Source organism: Oryzias melastigma, linkage group LG6 (genome assembly GCF_002922805.2).
Source record: "Oryzias melastigma strain HK-1 linkage group LG6, ASM292280v2, whole genome shotgun sequence".
NCBI lineage: Eukaryota > Metazoa > Chordata > Actinopteri > Beloniformes > Adrianichthyidae > Oryzias > Oryzias melastigma.
Genome location: NC_050517.1, coordinates 22,203,554 through 22,224,400, shown reverse-complemented (window position 1 = coordinate 22,224,400; position 20,847 = coordinate 22,203,554). Strand labels below are relative to the sequence as shown.

Here is a 20,847-nt window from a genome sequence, read left to right as displayed (position 1 = left end):
GAATCTGAGGCTGCTGAGGATTCTGAGGAATCTGAGGCTTCTGAGGATTCTGGGGAATTTGAGGCTGCTGAGGGCTCTGGGGTTTCTGAGGATATGAAGGATACTGCGGCTGCTGAGGATTCTGAGGAATCTGAGGCTGTTGAGGATTCTGAGGAATCTGAGGCTGCTGAGGGCTCTGGGGTTTCTGAGGATATGAAGGATACTGAGGCTGCTGACCTACCTTGTCAAACCCCTGACCATGTGCCAGATGGCCATGCAGAGCAACTGCCAAAAGACAGAAATGTATGAGCCCCATCGCCATGGCCATACAGCATAGAGTGAATCATAGATTACACAAAATGCTGTGGAAACTGTGCGGGGATTGTGCAGACTTTTATAAAACAGAGGTCACGGTGACCTGATTGCTCATATCCAATTTGTTGTCCACAGCTGTCAGTCAAGTAGACCTATTCCTGGTTGGCTTGTTTTAACATCCTGAATAGATAAGACCAAACGCAGTGATAAAAAGTCTGATCCATTTAAACCAATGTCACATCAAATTTGTATCAGGGCATAATCTGGGTCAATAATAGCAAACAGGAGTCTGAAATGTAAATATATTATTACTTACAGTTACTATGTGATGTAATTTTCTACTATTCAGAGTGACAACCATTAGTTAATATTCTAACTGAATAAATTTGGAACAGTTTCAAAAGAAAAACCTTCACAGATATTACATAACCTGTCAGTGTTGATTTATAGTTACACATTAAACAAACACATCTGATATTAAATAACAAAAAAAAAAAAAGATTTAAATTAATTTGGCCATCTGTTTTTAACCATGTTGATAACTCGGATTTTACTTTAATTAAAATTTCTAAATTTTGGGGGAAAATATTTTATCATAAAATTTCAAACAATTTTCTTTTAATTTTTTTTACTTAATCAAGGGGAACAAAATACTTAAAAAAACAGTTAGTCAAATATTAAGCGAAATTAAATCTGGTGAACATTATTTTTTGGTGTGAAAAAAAGTGAAAAGATTAAATTTGACTATTGTTACATCAAATTCAAAATATTTATCTGTATTTTTCTCGCTACTACCGTTATGTAAAATGTCTGCAGTCGTTAACTGAACAATCTTTGACCTCTAAGTAGTTATTGCAGCTATTTTGACCTAAAGTACATTGGGTTACAGTCACATCCATCTGGAGCATTTCATTCTCATGTTTGTATCGGGCAAATATTCTATCTTTTGCTTGTCCGGAGTTTGGGTCACAGGGGCATCTGCTCTAATAAGGATGCAAAGACCTGACCCTTTTTCTCACAAACCAAATCCACAAAAGTACATTTTCTCCCACTATCTCTTCCATTTTACCACCAGGTTGTTGTCATCTGATAGTTTATCCCCTCTGTACCCAAATAACCTGAACATAAAGCCACTGGTCTAATGACACAACAACAAAATTGGTCATTGAAGTTGTCATTATACCAGAGCTCCCTCTGTGCGTCTTTGTGTAGTGATGGGAACTTGGACTTGAAACTCTGACTAGTTGCAACTATATTTCACATGCTAAAAACTGAGACTTAACCTAAATAACCAAACATGAGGTTTGAAACGTGTAAACAATTTTCCCATTTTTATACATTTCCTTGCTATCAGTTCTACATATAAAAGTTATCTTTACAATAATTTTGCATCAAGAAGGCAGAAAAATCATCTGCCTGTAAGATATTTAAAAGTAGGCTAATGACAACTTGTCCCAGTTTTGAGACTTGAGATTTATTTTAAAATTACAAGTAAAGATATGCGACTTGATTTGGAATTGTCAGTATGGCTGTCTTTATGTCTGAACATAGTGTTCATTATTGGAAAACAACAAGTAATCTACTATCTGCTCTTTGCCTATCTCCCTGGGCAACCCCAGAAAGGCACAAACATATATATAAAAGGCTTATTAATATACAACGTGTATGTCTATATCAATAGTAAATTTAGCTATATGAAGTCTTTCCACCTTGATTAAAGCCCAAAGTGCATTGCAGTGACTCTGCTGCCATACATGGCTCCAACCTGCAACCAGCGTGATTCAGCATGTTGTCCAAAGACACATCAACGTAAAGACAGGTAAGGGGGATATCTATCCTACAATCAGAGGCTGATGTCCATACAATAACATAGCAAAAAGTAACACAACGCAACCTAACACAACGCAACCCAACACAGCGCAATGTAAAGTAATGTAACGCAAGGTAATGTAAATCAACGCAACATAGAGCAATGTAAAGCAATGTATGGCAACGCAACGTAACATAACATGACACAACGTAACGTAACGCAACATTACATAACACAACACAACGTAATGCAACCTAACATAACGCAACAAAACATAATGCAACCTAACATAACGTAACGCAACGTAACGCAATGCTACGTAACGCAACATAATGCAACATAATGCAACGCCACGTAACATAACGCAACGTAACATAACATTACATAACACAACACAACATAATGCAACGTAAGGTAAAATGTAAAGTAATACAACGTAACATAAAACAACGTAACATAACGCAATATAACATAACGCAACCTAACATAACGTAACGTAACAAAATGCAATGCTACGTAACGCAACGCAACATAACGCAACGTAACATAACATTACATAACACAACACAACGTAATGCAACGTAACATAACGCAATGTAACATAACTCAACATAACATAACTCAACATAACATAACTCAACATAACACAACTCAAGATAACATTATGCAACGCAACATAACAGAATGCAACGTAATGTAGCGCAATGTAACATAACTCAACATAACATGACGCAACGTAACATAACATTACGTAACACAACACAACGTAATGCAACGTAAGGTAAAATGCAAAGTAATGCAACATAACATAACGCAACGTAACATAACAGAATGCAACATTACATAACGCAATGTAAAATAACTCAACATAACATAACGCAATGTAACATAACTCAACATAACGCAACATAACATAACGCAACATAATATAACAGAATGCAACGTAATGCAACGCAATGTAACGTAACGCAACATAACGCAACGTAACACAACACAACATAATCCAACATATCGGTAACACAACAAAAAGTAACACATCACTTGTTAGCACAATAGCTTAAATTATATATATATAAAATATTTCTACTCCCACTCCCTTTCAGGCAATCTCTAAATATCTAGTTATCCTGTGTTTGACATGTCTTTATGGATGTAAACCTCTGATGATTGATTGTATCCCACATGAATTTACCTTTTTCTTTCAATTGCTTGAAATAAACCATTTTTAATCTAATCTAATATAATCTATACAATAACATTTCATTATATTTTTAGGGCACTTGAAGAGTTTGCGGGTGAAAATGACACTGACTCAGCTTGTGGTGCCATATTGATTCACAAACCTTCACACTATGTACTTTAGTAAAACAGTTTGACCTGTCCTTTTCAGGGCAACTAAACCTAACCTTGGGTCATCATAACCTTTTATGACCTCTGCTTTGTTAATTATTTGTGTCTCTGCTGACATTAGAGTGAGAGAAAATGTAGTGGAACAAAATCCTCCTGTAAAATAGTAAAATATTAGAAAAAAGCTAAAAAAAAAAGTTTAATTTGCACCAAAAAGATCAACTAACTCCAATGAGCTACAACAATTCTCAGTATTTTAGCAACAGTCACTTAGGATGTCTCTTTCCATAAAAGGGGAGTGACCACGGAAAGGGGTGGGAATGTGGCACAAGAAAATGGGATCAGAGAATTATAAAAGCCTGCAGTGATTTCAGGACTCCCTACAGCACCTAGTGAGCTCTTTGAATCACTCGTGCTTGTGTAGCCACAATGATGAAGTTCACTGCGGTTTGTCTTGTGGTGCTGGCCCTGCTTGACGGCTTTTGTGATGCTCAGCCCCCCTATGGTAAACCTGCATACCCTCCACCTGGGAGTAAAAAGCCTCAAGACCCCGTCCAGCAAAAGCTGATTCCAGAAAAAGAGCTCACCTGGAAATATCCTGCTGACCCTCAGCCTGAACCCAAACCTGTAGCACCATTCGAGCAGAGATATCCTGTTCCAGCTGCAACTGTTGCTGTTGAATGCAGAGAAGATTTGGCTCATGTTGAAGCCAAAAAGGATTTGTTTGGGATCGGCCAGTTCATTGACCCAGCTGACCTCACTCTGGGAAAGTGTCCTGCTGTAGCTGAGGATCCTTCAGCTCAAGTGTTGATTTTTGAATCTGCACTGCAGAATTGTGGGAGCTCGTTAACAGTAAGAGCACTGATGCACAATGTCATTAACAGAAAAAAAGTATTGGTAATTGGAACAGTGTAAACTGCTAAAACAAACTTGACTAAATGGTTTTGCAATGTATTTTCCAGATGACAGAGGACTCCCTGGTCTACACCTTCACCCTGAATTATAACCCTCAAGCCCTGGGCAGTGCCCCTGTAGTGAGGACGAGCCAAGCTGTTGTTATCGTGGAATGCCATTACCCGAGGTGTCATGACAAATTTACCTTACTAATACAAAATGCAAATGTGGAAACAACATTAATTACTCTTAATTTTTGTTTCCAAATATTTATATATCTATGTTTAGATTTGAACCTGAATTTGATTTGAATAATTGCACGTTACTTGTTTTCAATCTGGTAAAATTGTTCCAAACATTTCTGGTGGATTTGGTTTCCCATGGAAAATGTCTCAATGTTATGTCTCACTGTTTAGAAAGCACAATGTGAGCAGTCTGGCTCTGGATCCTCTCTGGGTGCCATTCTCTTCAGCTAAGATGGCGGAGGAATTCTTGTACTTCACTCTGAAACTCACCACAGGTGAGTTTTCCCAAGAACCATTAAAACATTCTGACTAAAGGAGACAGAATGCAAGATAATCTTTCCATATTTCAACACTTATACAACGACGTTTGAAACTGTCGGTTTTGCACAGAGGACTTCCAATTTGAGAGGCCAAGCTACCAGTATTTCCTTGGAGACATGATCCACATAGAGGCTACCGTCAAGCAGTACTTCCATGTGCCTCTGCGTGTTTACGTGGACAGATGCGTCGCTACTCTTTCACCTGATGCAAACTCCAGCCCCAGCTACGCCTTCATTGATAACTTTGGGTAAGACGGTTCATTACGTTGATGCACTTTACTCAAATCTTAGCATTTGTTGTTTTAAATGTGATCATTCTGTGTCCAGATGTCTGCTTGACGCCAGAATCACAGGCTCTGACTCAAAGTTCGTGTCTCGACCAACCGAGAACAAGCTTAACTTCCAGCTGGAGGCCTTCAGGTTCCAGGGTGCTGACAGTGGAATGGTATGTATTGAGGCAGTTGATAAGTCCTCTATATTACAAGTATTCATGTGTGTACGTGATAAATACCCAAGCCCTTCTGTTAAACATTTAGATCTACATCACCTGCCACTTGAAGGCAACATCTGCTGCTTATCCCCTTGATGCTGAACACAAAGCTTGCTCTTACATCAATGGGTGAGCTTGAATGCATGCATAAATGTTTAGGATATAGAAGTGACAAACAGGTTTCACATTAATCTTTAAAACATCGGTCTTAGATGGAGGGAGGTCAGTGGTGCCGATCCAGTTTGTGCCCCCTGTGAGTCCAGTGGATTTACGGCTCATACCAACACAGCAGTATCACCTGGCACTTCAATTATTAGTGGAGGCGGTCACGGATCTGGAAAACCTTCAGATCCTTCAAGGAAAGTGCGTGAAGCAACCAAATCTGAAGGTATTCTGCTAAATAAAACTTTTCTAAATATATTTTTGATGATCAATGTATGTTATTTACAGCTCAATGGTGCATAAAAGTCTTTCCTACAGTTAGTAATGCCACCTTTAACATGTTTTCCTTCTTCCTTTCTCAGTTCTGCAATGGGAAGGTGATGTCACTCTGGGTCCCATCCCCATTGAAGAGAGGAGGGTCTAATAGGCATATGTGTAACATAGTCTCCTGCTGTTGCAATGATCATCAAAATAAACACTTACATTGGCTTATACCGCTGTATCTAGCCTTTCCTCAACTTTATGTGTTCAAGCTTGACAAAAAAAAATAAAAGTCCCAACAACTTCATTAAAGCAAGAAAGATGTCTAAGAACGAGGTGTGATTTTTTTTACATCCCACTCTTTGTACTGACCCTGTTGAATATGGAGCCAATTTGTCCAGAACATAGACTGTAACTCCTTCCGTTAGATGGAAATAAAGAATTGTAATTGTCTCAAGTGCCTGTGTATGTGTAGATTGGTTGGAACTTTGTTGAAACAATTGAAACAAGATGGTGGCTGGGCACAAATGCAAAACATGGGGAAATTTTGTAAACAACCTGCCTAATTTCAGAAATAATAATGAAAAAACACATGTATCCCAATTTTCATAAAAAAACCCATATCTTTTAATGTTTAATCAGTTTGCATACAATAATAACAATACACGTAATAAAAAATGATTTAAAATGAATAAAAAGTACAATTTCTAACCAAATAAGCAGTTTTTTACACTACCATTAAAAAGTAAAAACAACATTTATTAAAAATAATAATGGTAACTTCAGTCCTAAGTTAACATCCCAAATGTGACCTTTCTGTGTGGAGTTTGCATGTCCTTGTCTGTTTTCTCCAGGCACTCTTAGGGTTGATTGGTGAGTTTAAATTTTCCCTTTATGTGAATGTGAATGTTTGGCCCTCCAACAGATTGGTGACATATTCAGGGTTTACCCTGCTTTCACTCAGCAATGGCCAGGATAGGCTCCAGCAACTCCACGATGTGGGTTTTTATTTGTGATATTGTGGTATTTTTATGAGATATTTATGAGACACCTAGTATATGTTGGTCAGTTTTGTAAGGTTTTTGCTCACAACAATGTTAGTTTTGTCTGCAAAAATATTTACTTAAGTGTTCAGAAAAAAAATACCCAGTGTCTCAAATTTGATACTCACAGTTTAACATGGTACAACTGTATTATAAATAATTATCAAGGAATGTTGCATTATTTCAATAAAGCAAGTATTCATTTTAATGACTACTTAAAAATGAATAACAATACACGATTTATTCTCACCATAAAGTTTGAAAAAGCATTTATATTTTTATTTACTATTTGAACAGAGAGAAACACATTCATGGACATATCTGTTAATGTACAGTGTTAGCTACAAAGCTATTTTTCAACTGTACTCCCTGAGTAAATTGTAGCTCTGCCAAGAACAAACACCAAAAACACATAATATCAAGAATGACATGAATACAAAATTCAGTAAGAACTTGAAGGTTAAAATAAAATAAAACAGAAAAAAATAGACTTCAATTGCTATACTATTATAATAAAACTATTTAAAGAGTCAAAACTGATATGCATCCGAGGCTGACATACAGTACTTACACTAGCAAAGCACTACAGGGTAGAAAACGTGGACCAAGTTCTATACAGTGTTTTTTTCTTTTCTCAGACATTAGTGTATCAAATATGACACACGTGGTTATGGAGGTGTAACAATGAACTGGCTAAATCAATGAATCGATCTGTCTGAGGCAAGTTGTTAATCAGATCAACCTATAGCATTATATAATTGCTGTCTATGAATCGTATCGACAACCAGTTATGATATGAATCGAATTCTAGATTATAGACTTGAGTATTAACAGTTGAGTCATTTGCTGACCCCGTGTGGTGAAGCTGTAGAACTGCACTTCAAGATCCCGCTCAGTTTCAGCACCACAGGTGGTGAACAGCGACACTCTGCGTCCATATTCGCTCGATTTCATTTACAGAAAAAAAACAGCCAACGATATCTAAGGTTTTAAAGTTTCATCTGTTTTCAGGAGTAAATAAAACATTTTTTTCTGTAAGAGACACTTTTGAATGTCATCGCTTCTCTGGAGCGCAATCCCCGCGCTCATCGGGTTCTCCTCAAGGACATGTGCTGCATGTTGTGGGTATCTACGCCAGTGTTTCTGCCTGCATCCTCTCTGATTGCTCACACAGCAACGACACTGACGTTACGTCGCTCCCCTCTCCTCCTCCTCCTCCTCCTCGCCTCTCCCTGTCTCCGCACTGCTGGCCCGCTGCTGCTGTTGTGTTCCCACCAGCAGCATCACGGACATTTAACGAGCGAATCGCGCAAAACCTTCATGCCTCGCGTGGATTTACCATAGCAACACTGCTGTTTTTCTCCCCCCGCCGGCTCTGCAGCCCCTTCCTCCCAGCGTCCTGCTCGTGCGGATGGATGCGTTGATGGTGCTGAGGAGACTCGTCTGATTGAAGGCTTGCGCCCAGGCGGGCATTTGCGGGGGCCGCAGAGAAGACACGCCGCCGTCCAGTCCCTCCATCCTGGCCTTGTGATCGTTGATGGACTGCGCTCCATCCTGATTTTCTGCAGTCGCTCTGAGTCATTGGCGGTAGAAGATGGCGGACAGAGCCGAGATGTTTTCGCTATCCACTTTTCATTCCCTCTCTCCTCCGGGATGCAGGTAAGAGAAATCACTGAGAGGGCGGGAAAAGGTGATCAGAATCGAAGCGAATCCGCACGAGCGCGATGCGCAACATGACAGACAAACGCGCGCTCCCAGCCCGGGTATTTGGATCACCCACAGGCCTGATGGTGCCTGACTGCGCGCCTCTGGGTGCACAACAGCGCCGGACACGATTCCATCATCACCTTTACTCATGTTTATTCTTTCTAAGTCACCTCTTTAGTTAGTTGTTGCAATGAAAGACAATGGATCAATGTCTCAAAACAGCTGAAAGCTCGCGACAGTCCTCTGTTTGCGCATTCTCTGTGCGAGGCCCACGCCCTGATGAGTCCAACCCAAGAAAGAGTACCGAACAAAGATGCAGGAAGTCCTTCTGATGATCCTTTTTTTAAGCAAAACATTTAACTCAACTGGAACCAAATACAAATGACTTGAAAACATCTTCTGTGGTCTTTAGTGATGCAAAAATCTAACTTTGTTTCACGTTAAACTAAAATAGTAGCAGTTTTATGGATGTGCATCTTTCAACAATAGAAAAGATGTTGCACAGATGAAATAATTGTAATTTTCTTCTATATTTACTAATGGAGTGAATGTCAGCATGTGCTGCCTATAGTCCAGGTCTTATATCATTTAATCTGGATTTGATGCAGAGTTTGGCTGTGGGGTTAACTCAAGTCTCATAGATGGATCATTTGGGATCGATGAGATTACTTTTTCTATTTTTTTTAATCCTGTGACCTTATATCTAACCCCCTCCACACGATAACAGCAGATTAGAATTCCAGCACTGACAGGAAGTCGGTTTCTTTTTACAAACATATCATGTATCAGCCTGCTTTATCGTTTTATTTTGACCAAAATGTGCAGTTTGTGTTCTTTCTAATTCTCTTTGGTATTTGTTATAAGCCATTAACACCTCATAATAACTCAAATTGCAGGAATGATGCGTGAAGACGATGTGATTAAGTGCATCAATCCATTAACAAAGTGTCATGACGTTTATCTGACTTTATGTCATGAAGGAAGTCAAAATATATATTGGAAATCTCTCTTTACTGCAAAATATACACATCGTATTGGATACTTTTCATTTCATGCTTTACCTTCTCTTAATATAAAAATATAAAGAACTTAGTAAATGGATTTTATTGTTTATTGGAAATGTGGCGAAGGACTTTTAGGGGTAAAAAAAAAGGAAAATGAACTAAAAACAATAAACATAAGAAAATATAATTACGATTAATCGACTTAATCACCTAATCGATTTCTATTCCTATGATCCAACCAGATCAATCTGTCTGAGGCAAGTTGTTAATCCAATCAAAATGACATATACATGATAATATGTTGTCAAAATGAAATAAGAAAATACTATTTGAACTGAGATATGGTAGATTTATTTTATTACCATGTAAACATGACCATTACAATAGACAACACGTGATGGCAGAAAAATAATGATCAATGATCATTATAGTCCAATGTGTGGAAACAGTGAATTTAGCAAAGTCATGTGACCGTACAGTGTGTAGAATGTTCTAATAATATTCCATTTGTATTATTTTGATGTGGAAAAACAACAGTAGGGTGAACTTTATGAAATTAAAATGTGAATGGATTTGTCATTTATTCTTATTTACTTGTTTGTTTGTACACATATTTAATTTACACTTAATAATCTTGCAAGAATTAGAGGGAATCTGGAAAACTGGAAACATTTCTGAGTCACACTGGTTGAATTTTTGGCTAAAGATGTCCTGGATTGATTTTAGATCAGTGAATTAGATCAAATCGGATCGTTTAAAATGAATCACCTGCCAGAAATTATGAATGGATCGAATTGTTGTTAAACTGAATCATTACACCGTTACGAAACTCCTAATGAATGAAGGTACACTTCTAATACAAGAAGAATAATGAATTTAATCATTTATTACTCATTTTTCACAAAGGCTTTAGTGGTATTTCTGCTTAAATCATATTGTTTAAATCATTTTGTAATTATAAAAAAATCAGATAACGTTAAAAGTCACCGGTGCCAAGACGTCATTTCTCTTCATTCAGATTTGTTAAAGTTTTGTGTGAAGTGGAGGAAAAGACTGACTTATTTTGGAGTCTATATAGACTCTGCATAGATGAATATGCCATAAAAAGTACAAACGTCATTACAATCACTTTGGATTTTCTCCAGAACGATTGGATTTGATCCGACCCCATCTCAACCATATTCATGCAATTCTTAACGCTTAGCTACACAACATAATAATAAATGACAAGAATAACAAGCACCTGCATTTTTACCTGTCAGAGTTAAAACCTTTTAACATTACATTTAAAAGAGTATGTTGTTGCTTAAAGTGACAGTCGGATCCCCTCCATGGTTGCTGTGAAACTCTGGCTTAAACATGAGTGTTCTACTTTTGCCTTCCGACACTTTGAAGTCAGCTGGAGAAAGCAGAAAGGGGGATGGGAGTGGTGGTGGTGATGGTAGGGGGTAAGAGGCTTAAGTCAATACAGATTCATTTCTGCTGTCTTCATTTCACGTTTTACTCTTTTTTTTCTCTGTTCCTGGTTGTGTGTCTCTGCAGAAGCTGTAGATGTGTTTCTATAATGTTGGAGCAAAACATATCAAGGCATTTGAACAAAAACTCTGAGAGTATGACCTTATTAATCCAAATCCAGACAAATCTAGATGAAATCCTCTGCAGCAGACCCGGGCCTCATCGTGGGGGTCTGCGTGAGCCCAAGAGCATGACTCATCTGGATGTATCCGCCTTTGTTGACAGTATAAGTCTGTGCTTTCCTGGAGGTGGAAGGAGGTTCAAAAGTCTGTGAAAACGATCTGGTTAATGAGTCAGTCCGTGTGCAACGCACTGAATGTCTTTTAAAGATGATATCACAGTGAAGTGGATCCTCATCGCTAAAAAGCTTCCTGGTAAAACAAATAACACCAGCGTGCTTCCTCCACGTACTCGAACGTTTGCAACGTTTTACCCAAATATTCATTTTTTTTTATGCAGTTAAATAGAGACTAAAGCGGTTAAAGTAAAATAACTGAATTGACTTTTTGAATTGGTGAATATAAAATACATTTCAATTTATACCCAATATTTTTTAAGCTTTATTATGGTTCTAATGCTCAAATATACAGTCAAATCACTCAAGTTTCAGGTCTACAAACAAACATTTACATAGTTAAAAATATGCAGATGCTTTAAAAGAAAACAAGAAAACTTAATCAAAACAATATTAGATGAATTTATTCTTTCATATGATGCATTGGTTGGAGATTTAGGATTGCTTCATGACTTTAGACTTTTCAATTTTCGAGTTAGTGCTCACTGATTGTCTGGTTTTTGTTCTTCTTCTCTTTCCCCTTCATACCTTTGGTTACATTCTGGATGATCAGAAAACAAAATAAATCCAGAAACTTTCTTGCCATCAAAGAAGAAAATTTGATTTTTTATTTTGATTTTTAAATATGGACTACAATATGAGAACTGCCTATAACTGGAAGTTTAGGAATAAATTAAATATTGTTTTGGAAAGAGGAAGATGATTTCTCTCCTTTATGGTTTCTACAAATATAATTAGATTTATCTTTGTTTGCTATGGGATTCACATTTTCCCACTCCATTAATATGCATTGAACACATAATGTATGATTTTAAAGTTGCTACATGTGATCTTAGTTTACCTTTCCACATCTTCTGTTATCACAAAGAAGAAAAATCCGACTTTTATTTATGCTCATGAATGTTTTCTCCTTTCTACTGCTGTGTTTGAGACCCGTCTTTTGGCCGGCAGTTCCACCTGATTTTTTTTTATTTTTTTATTGTTTGTCTTTTGTTTGTAAAAGTGCCCTAAAGGCATCAAGCATCAAGCTTGGCTCTTCAAAATGTGTTTAGAGTCATGATGTTGTAGTTATTGTTGCAGCAAAGTACAGGCAAAACGTAGAAACAAACACATGCAAAAACCAAGTTTTTGATTAAAAATACATAAAGAACAAAAAGAAACATTTTTGTAAAGCAAAAATGTAACCATATAAAAGGCAAATTAAACTTTAAAGCATAAATATAGGTAAAATAGTTCATGGTAGACAACTAATATATTTCATTGTTATTTTTCCATTTTAATTTTCTCTGTAAGGTAGAACCAACTCCTTCCCACTCCTCACTTCATCGTCAACATCTGTGGATTACTTGGAATTGAATAAATAGAAAATATTCCAATTAATTTAGTAAAGAAACGTCCAAGAAGAGACATGCTGCAAAATCTGGTAAATAATCACAATCTGAAGCCTTTATTGTCATTGTAACAGTACAAGTACAGTACAACAAAATTGCTTAATTTGCAGGTGGGGGGATAGGGAGGAGGGAAATTACATAAGGGGATCAGCGGTAGCAAAAAAAAAACTACATAAATCTGTACTTTGCTCTTAAGGGGCAGAATATCGGTGTATAAAAAAAGATCCTGATATGCAAGAAGAAACAAAAACGGAAATAGAAATAGGAGAAATAAACTTTGAATCCCTTTGTGTACATTTTAGAGAGTAGGGGGCACATGCTCAGAAAGAGGAAAAGTACAGTAATGATACATAATGTTGGAATGTTAAAACAACAACTTTTTTTATTACTCTGTACAGCTAATTAGTCTATATGATTTTGTTCCTACCTTATAGTGAGTTTAGGGATCATGCACTGCTTTAAATATACTGTGTTTGAGCTGGAGCCAGAATCCTGAAACGCATTTCCATCCACACAGACATGACACAATCACCAAAGCAAATTTATGGAGAGAATATAGACTCATGCGAATTGTGTGTGCGTGATTTTTAACTCATACAATATATTCTGTGCATAACTGTGTGCACTTTCACAAGTACAAAAATTACAAAATGCTAAAATATATCTGAAATTTACACACGCACAATTTAAAATTACAGCAGCTTAAAACTGCACAAACAAATCTTTATAAAGTACGCACCATACACACACACAAAACCACATTTACGCACAAATCTAATTTTAGACTCTTCTCTGATCTTAGATTGTGAATAATATATATTTTTAAAAACATGACATTTTTCCACATTTTTTTAATAGATAAGCCATGATAATTAATATTAAAAGTCTAAGTTTCTCTATTCTCATTGCTTCTTCCGCAAGTGCCGGTTCCCAAATCCGGAATTACAAGCAAACATGCAGACACAAGTTACAAATCAAGAATTGTGCATGCACGACTCAAACGAGTCTGATTTCTCTCCATACAATTCCTCTTAAAAGGCGTTTACTCATTCTTTTTGTAGAAAAAGTTCACATAATCTAATCTGCTGTTTACAGTTCTGCTTTGATACAACAAAAACCCCAAACTAGAGGAGAAGAAAAAAAATTAATCAACTCAGTTAATTGCTACTTTATTAATTGGCTCTTTGAGTGATTATTGTTCACATGGATGTAACATGAAAGCTTTTAAACTTTCAAAGTAAGTTGGGTCAAAGGTTTCCTTATTTTTAAACAATCCAATTTGCTAATGTGGTTTTGGTAAAAAAAAAAAATGTTTTAAAATAAAAATCCTGCATCAGTTATAAATATAAACTCAAAAAGCTGGTATAAATAAATTAGATTATTGGCAGTAAAGTCAATAATCTAATTAGCTTTGGGTCTTCTTTCCTGCTTGTGAAAGATGGACAGAACTAAACAAACTTTAAGTTGTTTTTTGCTGTAATGCATATACTATATAAAAGCGAACAACCTCACATTTCTTGATCAATAACACATTGAGCAGCCGTCTTAAAAAAATGTTTGTTCTGAAAATAAAGTTAAGTTTAAAGGCAGCAGAAACTCTTGAAAATTATTTTTAAAAGGTCTATTGTTCAACGACTGATACATTATCTTGAAGAAAATGTCGATAAATGCAATTTTACATTCAATGATAAATTCTGACCTGTTTGCGAAGTCGTATTACAAGTATTTTATGTGTTTTTGTTTGTATGACATCAATGAGTAAATACCATGAAGTGGAAAAGACGCATTTCTTTATTCTTTACAGCCTCACAGGATAATTAGAAAGACAGAGGAGGTGGATTGTTGTTGTTGCTGCCTGTAGAGGTCAGATATGGATTAACTCTGCAGCCTTTCCCTTTTTTTCTCTAACATGCATACTGAAGCTCAGATGATTATAAAAGTTGGAAGCTGATGAAAGACATAAATGCGGTGACACAAAAAAAAAATGAAATTTTGCGGATTTTGTGTAAAAACATCTCTCAAAAGCAAATAGAAGGAAAAAAAGTAACTGGTTCTGCATGCTAAAACTGGTAGAATAAAGATTGTACTCACTGTTTGGCCTTTGGGGTCCACAACATATTATTACCACCCACATTCATTAAAAACAGCTAAAGAAGAACACATAACAATGAAGTGTAACCTCAGTGGAGGGATACTGTGCTACTGCTCTTTTGTTTTCTCACTTTTACAGCTCGATAACTATTTTACACACCAACTAAATATGCAGGAAATCACTTATTTTGGTAACAAAAGTGCAAATAAATTCCCTATTATATCAATTACTTACGAAAAATTATATATTTGCTTATAATATTTCATGATAAAATATATATTTTGTGTCATGTAAACTCATTGTTTTTTTCATTTCTACATTTTCTTATAAATATTCTATAGTGTTTATCAATTCCACTAACCACTCTATAATCTAAAATAGATTATTTTTATCCAGTTTGAGTCAGGTGACATTCTGTGACCTTCACTGACCTCCTACCTGTGTCAGCATGTCCTCGTTTGTTCTCTGAACAGGAACTCCTGTATGACTTAGTGATGTAAGTGAGCATCCACACCTTATATGTGGAGCATCCTCTTCTGGACGGGAAAGCTGCATTGCAGCATTTCCTACAGCTCTTCCCGAGTTAGCTGCTGCAGATTTGGGATCCTGATGAATATCAAAGCGACGACGGAAGAGATTCTAAGCCGGACATTTGAGCAGCTGTTGAAAACTTTAAATTCACTTTTTTTTTAACATATAATAAGTATGGGGTAAGATCCAGAGAGATAAAATCGCTGTTTTCATGTTTAGGTATTACCTCATTTCATGCAGCACAATTTCCCAGAACTTCTGAATGAAGGAAGAATATCTTGTCGTTTGTCTGCTTGTGATTCAATAAAATGAGATGGAGACTCAGACAGAACCTGCCAGTGTGTGAGTAAGAGCAGGTCTCCCCATCGCAGGGCTCAGTGTGTGGGCATAAATCTAAAAGGAATTTCTTTCTGTGCCAATAACCAGTAAATAAAAAGGACATTTTGCAAACATTGATGTTCAAAGCAGTGATCACTATTTCCTTCTTCCAGGCCAGCTCATGACATCAGCCTGGAGGAGTTTGATGATGAAGATCTCTCTGAAATTACGGATGATTGCGGGATAGGACTCAATTATGACTCGGATCCATATGAGAAGGTGAATTTTTTTCTTTTTTTATCCCACTTGTTGATATTTGATGTTGTTTTTTATACTTTTAAAGCAGATTGAATCAACTCACAGCAGTAAGACAATCTAAATAAACAGTTCTGCGTGATAAAAACCTAATATTTGTTCACATTAACTTTGACGCTTTGTTCAATCAGCAAAACAGAACACACAATATGACCAAGTTTAATGTCATAACGTTAGCATTACTAGCTAATTAGCAGTTAAAACATATTTCATGAATTTTTTTGTCTTTTTGCGATCCACAAATCATTTATCGAATCAAAACAAAACCGCAAACCCCCCCTCAAAAATTGAGATTTACAACTATATTGTTGGGAAAGTAAATCGTTGCATTCGTAATAGACATTCACTAAAGCAAAAAAGCAAAATACAATTTGTTTAACTCATATAATTGAGAGCAGCTTTACAGTTTGGTGTAAGAAAGAAAAAAAAGCTTAGAAAACTCTCAAAATGAGCATTCTACAGTCAAAATGAATTGGAAATCTTCTCTTAGATGCACCTGAATATTAATGTATTCCTTCAGTAGCTGTACTGATGAATTTCTTGAATGTTAGTCCATCATATTTGACTCACTTTGAGCACCACACGGACCATTAATGGACATTTATCTACCAACCTTCTCATTCTGGTAAAATTCCATGCAGCCTAAAAACAATGTCGGCCATCAAGCATTTTTTTAAAAGCAAATAATAATTTTACAGCTTCCATTTCAAGACAAAAAAAACAAAGCTTCTAATTTAAAATATAATTTTAGATGACCAAAAAGCAGCAAAAACAACCTAAACAAAGTTAATAAGTATAACAAAAATTAATTTGAATTCTAGAATTCTAACAAAATAAGTTTTGTGAGTCTGATAATATTAAAAATGTAGTTAAAAACAAAAAGGATAATTTATAAACTTTACTTAAACAGAGAACGATTTCAGCTGCAAGCTGCTGACTTCAAGCATCTGTTCACACATCTCTGGCTGTGAAGCTGTGAAGTTTCTCTACTTTGACTTCAGAACATAGTAGTTACTTTATGGTAATTTTAGACCCCTCCACTGTCTATAGTGCCGGAGTAAATGCTTTCTGCTGGTGGCGTCGAGCCACGGCTGCAGCAGAGGGTGGGTGACCCAGCACAGTTTGCTGCTATGCAGAGACATCCCTCCCCCCCTCCCTCCCCAGTGTGTTGCCAAGCGCTCCCCATTCAGAGTGTTGCTAAGAGACAGAGCTCACACTCCCTCCTCAGTTTCTGTCACCTGCCAGAGAATAAGGATTTACCTCGCCAGTGGTTGGGCCTGACTGGTTAAGCCCTTGGTTTAATTCTGGGCAGAATATTTTGTGCCCTCTGCTGTAATCCATGAACAAAATGCATCTCAGAGAGCTAGAAAAGCCTGTCTGTAACCGATCCTTCTTTGCAAGCAGTGGCAGAAGACCTCCACAGGGAAAGTGATGGAGATTTTTTTTCTCTCATGTCATACATGTCATCCTTGCAGCCCTCTTTAGAAAATACGTGCACAAGCAAAAGCTTTGACACAAATATGAAAGACCATGTCTGTGCGTGTTACGTTACTTCACAGCCCAGAGGAAGTCATCCTGCTGACACTGACTGGAGAGGACACACACCTATTTGGCCTTTAAGTGTGTGTGCGTTAGAATAATAGGAGAAGAAAGGCGAGGCAGAGAAATCTGTGCACACAACTCTCGACATGGGCTTTGATGTTGACAGCCTCAGTAAAGCATGTGACGCTTTGTCAGCTCGTCATCATCAGCAGAAGTAACATTTCCTGCTTCCGCAACACTCTGCTGATGAGGGCGATGAGGACGTTGTCATGTCAGGATAATTCCGACACAGAAGCGTGTCTCCGACATTCTGGGAGAGCTCCGCCGAATAGAGAGATTATGCTTCAACCTCGACGACTGATGGAAGAATTACTTTTGTGTGGTTTGGGGCTTAATCAGTTCTGCTCACATACATGTGATGTGCATGTCGTGTGATGAAGCAGCTTATTCTTAAGTGGGTAATTAACATTTAATAATTGCCTAGTCTGTCCATTTCTTAGGTTTGACATCGCAGTCATGTGGACTTTTTAACAAATACTTTCTAACTTTTGGAGAGTTTGTATGTCAAGATATGAATGTAGGGGATTCAATACGTTTTTAGCTAAAAATATACAAAAATAAATTTAAATAATCTTTTTTTTTCAACAGTTTGTTAATTTATATCATTTGTGGTAAAAATGATTTTCCAATTTAATTTGTTGTCAAAGCTTTGTTTTTAATTTTTATAACATTCATCTTTACAATCTTGCTTTAGCTCTTCAAGTTTTGTGACAAATCTTACACGCTATGGAAGGAAGTACAGTAGAAATGTGCTTTAAAGGGTGACCAAACCCTAAATCAACTTTTTTTGGCTGTTGGCTTCTAGAAATGGGTCTTTAATAGTACCATCTGTTGGTCATTGCCAAATTATAGACAAATTAAAATATACTTGTTTAATTATTGAAAATAAAGTAAAAAAACGTTTGTGTGTTGCCTCCTACAGATTGAAACGATGTATTACAGTTGAATTTTGTGATTGGCCAAATCATAAGTCCGAAGTCTTGATCTGTAGCTCCAGTAATGAAAACAGTCTTGTTCACAAGCCCCTCCCCTCTGAATGGATTTTCAAATTTCAGCTGTGGGTGGAGTCAGCCTCCAACTTCCCTGTTTGGTAACTTAATGGACATGCAGGGAAACAGAGGTGATGAGGAAGTTAGAAGATATTCAGGACGGGAATAAAGAAGAACAGATAGCAGTAAACTTTGCTAAGAAGTTGGAAATTTTGGTGTTAAAGAACATTTTCCACAAAAGACAAGAATAGTAAGAGTAGATTGAGCAACACAGAAGCTTTCACATTTTGTGCAGAAGTTGAAATCTTAAAAAGATATCCAATTGAAAAGTTATAGCTGAGAAAAGTGTAGTCAGACAGCATTAGACAGTAGAATGACTCTGGTAGTGAGGAAGATGAAGAAGACAAAGGCAAAACAAGTGGTGGAAGATGTAAAAGGAAGAATGTTGTGTGGATTGTTGGGAGGAGTAAAAACTTTGGGACTGGAAAACAACACCTCTTCAAATTGGGAAGTTTAGGAGGATCTAGTAGAAGGAGAGGATGCCTGGGAAATGGTGGAAATGTGAACTGGTGCCCATTTTTAAGAAGAAGGAAGGCAGACATCCAGAGTTGTGGAAACTATAGACTAAGAAATAAAGCTGATGAGTCACACAATGAATTATGGGAAAGAGTAGTGGAAGCTAGGTTGAAGTCAAAAAATAACATTTGTGAGCAAGATTTTGGTTTCATGCCAAGAAAGAGCACTACATAGTGTTTGCTTTGAATGTGCTGTCAGAACAGTACAGAGAAGATCAGATTTATCTTTGTAGTGTCTTTGTAGATCTAGAGAGAGCATTTGTCAGAATACAGAGAGAGGAGCTATGGTTTTGTATGAGGAAGTCTGGAGTGGAGGAGAAGTATATTTGAGTTTGAGAGCTGTAAGGCATTGGTGAGATGTGATTTAGGTGTAGCAGATGAGTTGAAGATGGAGGTGGGACAACATCAAGGATCACCTTCAGGCCCTTTCATGTTTGCAGTGAGAATGGACAGACTAACAGTTGAGGCCAGATATGAATCTCTGTGGATCAGGATGTTTGCAGATGAGATTGTGATCTATAGTGAGATCAGGGAGCAGGTTGTTTTAACCAGAGAGCCACATGTGACTCTTTGACCCCTTTCTTGTGGTTCTCTGGTTAAAAAATAATAAAAACAATAATTAAGGCACACCAGAATATACAGAAGATTTTCTATTTTTTTAAGGATTTTCAAGTGTGCCTAATGGTTCAGAAAATATGTTAAAAGTAATTTCATTAGGTCCAATTTAATTTCGATTAGTGAGATTTACATTTCTAACTGAGATAAACCACAGATAGAAAAATAAACTTGTTTATGTTGAAACCAAGCTACCTCCTACCACATTTGTTGCATTGAGATGATGCTTTTATTTTGAAAGGAAGTCATGCATTCAGAAGAAATAGTCTTTCTATTTATGTGCATGTTTTATTAATGCCAAAAAATATAAATATAACAATATATATATATAAATAGTAACATTAACATGATGCAAATGCGTGTTTTTACTTTTCTAAAGGGTGAAGTCAGACTTTGTGGTTCTCCTGGGTTGTGGTCAGTAAGAAATCCACTCAAATGACTCTTTAAGTGTCAAAGGTTGCAGACTCCTGCACTAGAGTGACAGGTGGTACGGTGAGGTTGCAGAGAGCAGAGGTGAAGAAGGTTGAGGATTAGAAGTATTTTGGGCCAACAATCCAATGTGAGAGTGTGGAACGAGGCGAAAAACTGTGTGTGGAGAAAGCTTTCAGGTGTGATTTGAGACAAAAGAGTGTTGGTAAGATTGACAGAAAAAGTGTGGAGGACAGGTAAGTGCGACCATGTTGATATAGAAGGAGTGGCTTTGAGAAAAAGAAATGAGGCAGAAGAGGACATTTCTGGATTGTGTCAGCACGACTCTGAACGCTCCAGACCAGATGGGTACGATAAACATGGTCTCACTTGTTAATGACAAATAAGGTTTTAAATTGCTTTTAATTAGCAAAAGTGAAGTCATTACTACTCATTCAATTTCTATTCAAGCCTTTTTTCTTTCTGTATTTTATCATATTTATTACTTAAAAAGAATAAATATGTAACTTTCAGTGTCAGCTGCTTAAAAAGCTTTATCTTTTCAGATTCTACTACCCTGAAGCACTGAGCGATTTTTTTGTAACTGACAAGTAAAATATTAGA

At 36.8% G+C, this 20,847-nt stretch overlaps 3 protein-coding genes across 4 annotated transcripts in view; 2 read left to right on the top strand and 1 right to left on the bottom strand.

The window, feature by feature from the left end:
- LOC112152338 (zona pellucida sperm-binding protein 1) overlaps positions 1-354 on the bottom strand; it is a 3,011-nt gene extending 2,657 nt beyond the window's left edge. The window contains exon 1 of the mRNA XM_024281846.2: positions 5-354. Coding sequence (XP_024137614.1) covers positions 5-307 — 303 coding nt within the window. The 5' untranslated portion in view covers positions 308-354. The remainder of the gene's footprint in view (positions 1-4) is intronic.
- Positions 355-3,804: 3,450 nt separating this feature from the next.
- LOC112152340 (zona pellucida sperm-binding protein 3) lies at positions 3,805-6,280 on the top strand. Its single transcript, XM_024281848.1, has 8 exons — positions 3,805-4,303; positions 4,414-4,532; positions 4,762-4,865; positions 4,981-5,158; positions 5,238-5,355; positions 5,447-5,529; positions 5,613-5,788; positions 5,925-6,280. Exons 1-8 carry the CDS (start codon positions 3,881-3,883, stop codon positions 5,984-5,986), a joined length of 1,263 nt encoding a protein of 420 aa, XP_024137616.1. The 5' UTR covers positions 3,805-3,880; the 3' UTR covers positions 5,987-6,280.
- Positions 6,281-7,929: 1,649 nt separating this feature from the next.
- The window catches only part of mapk8ip2 (mitogen-activated protein kinase 8 interacting protein 2), a 26,155-nt gene continuing 13,237 nt past the window's right edge, over positions 7,930-20,847 (top strand). For both annotated transcript variants that reach the window (XM_024281843.2, XM_024281844.2), the window contains exons 1-2: positions 7,930-8,525; positions 15,893-15,998. In XM_024281843.2, coding sequence (XP_024137611.1) covers positions 8,461-8,525; positions 15,893-15,998 — 171 coding nt within the window. In that variant the 5' untranslated portion in view covers positions 7,930-8,460. The remainder of the gene's footprint in view (positions 8,526-15,892; positions 15,999-20,847) is intronic.

Coding starts and splice junctions, on each gene's coding strand:
- LOC112152340 (XM_024281848.1), top strand. CDS start 3,881: ATGATGAAGTTCACTGCGGTTTGTCTTGTGGTGCTGGCCCTGCTTGAC. Junction 4,304..4,413: donor ATTGTGGGAGCTCGTTAACA/GTAAGAGCACTG, acceptor TGTATTTTCCAG/ATGACAGAGGACTCCCTGGT. Junction 5,159..5,237: donor GCCTTCATTGATAACTTTGG/GTAAGACGGTTC, acceptor TTCTGTGTCCAG/ATGTCTGCTTGACGCCAGAA.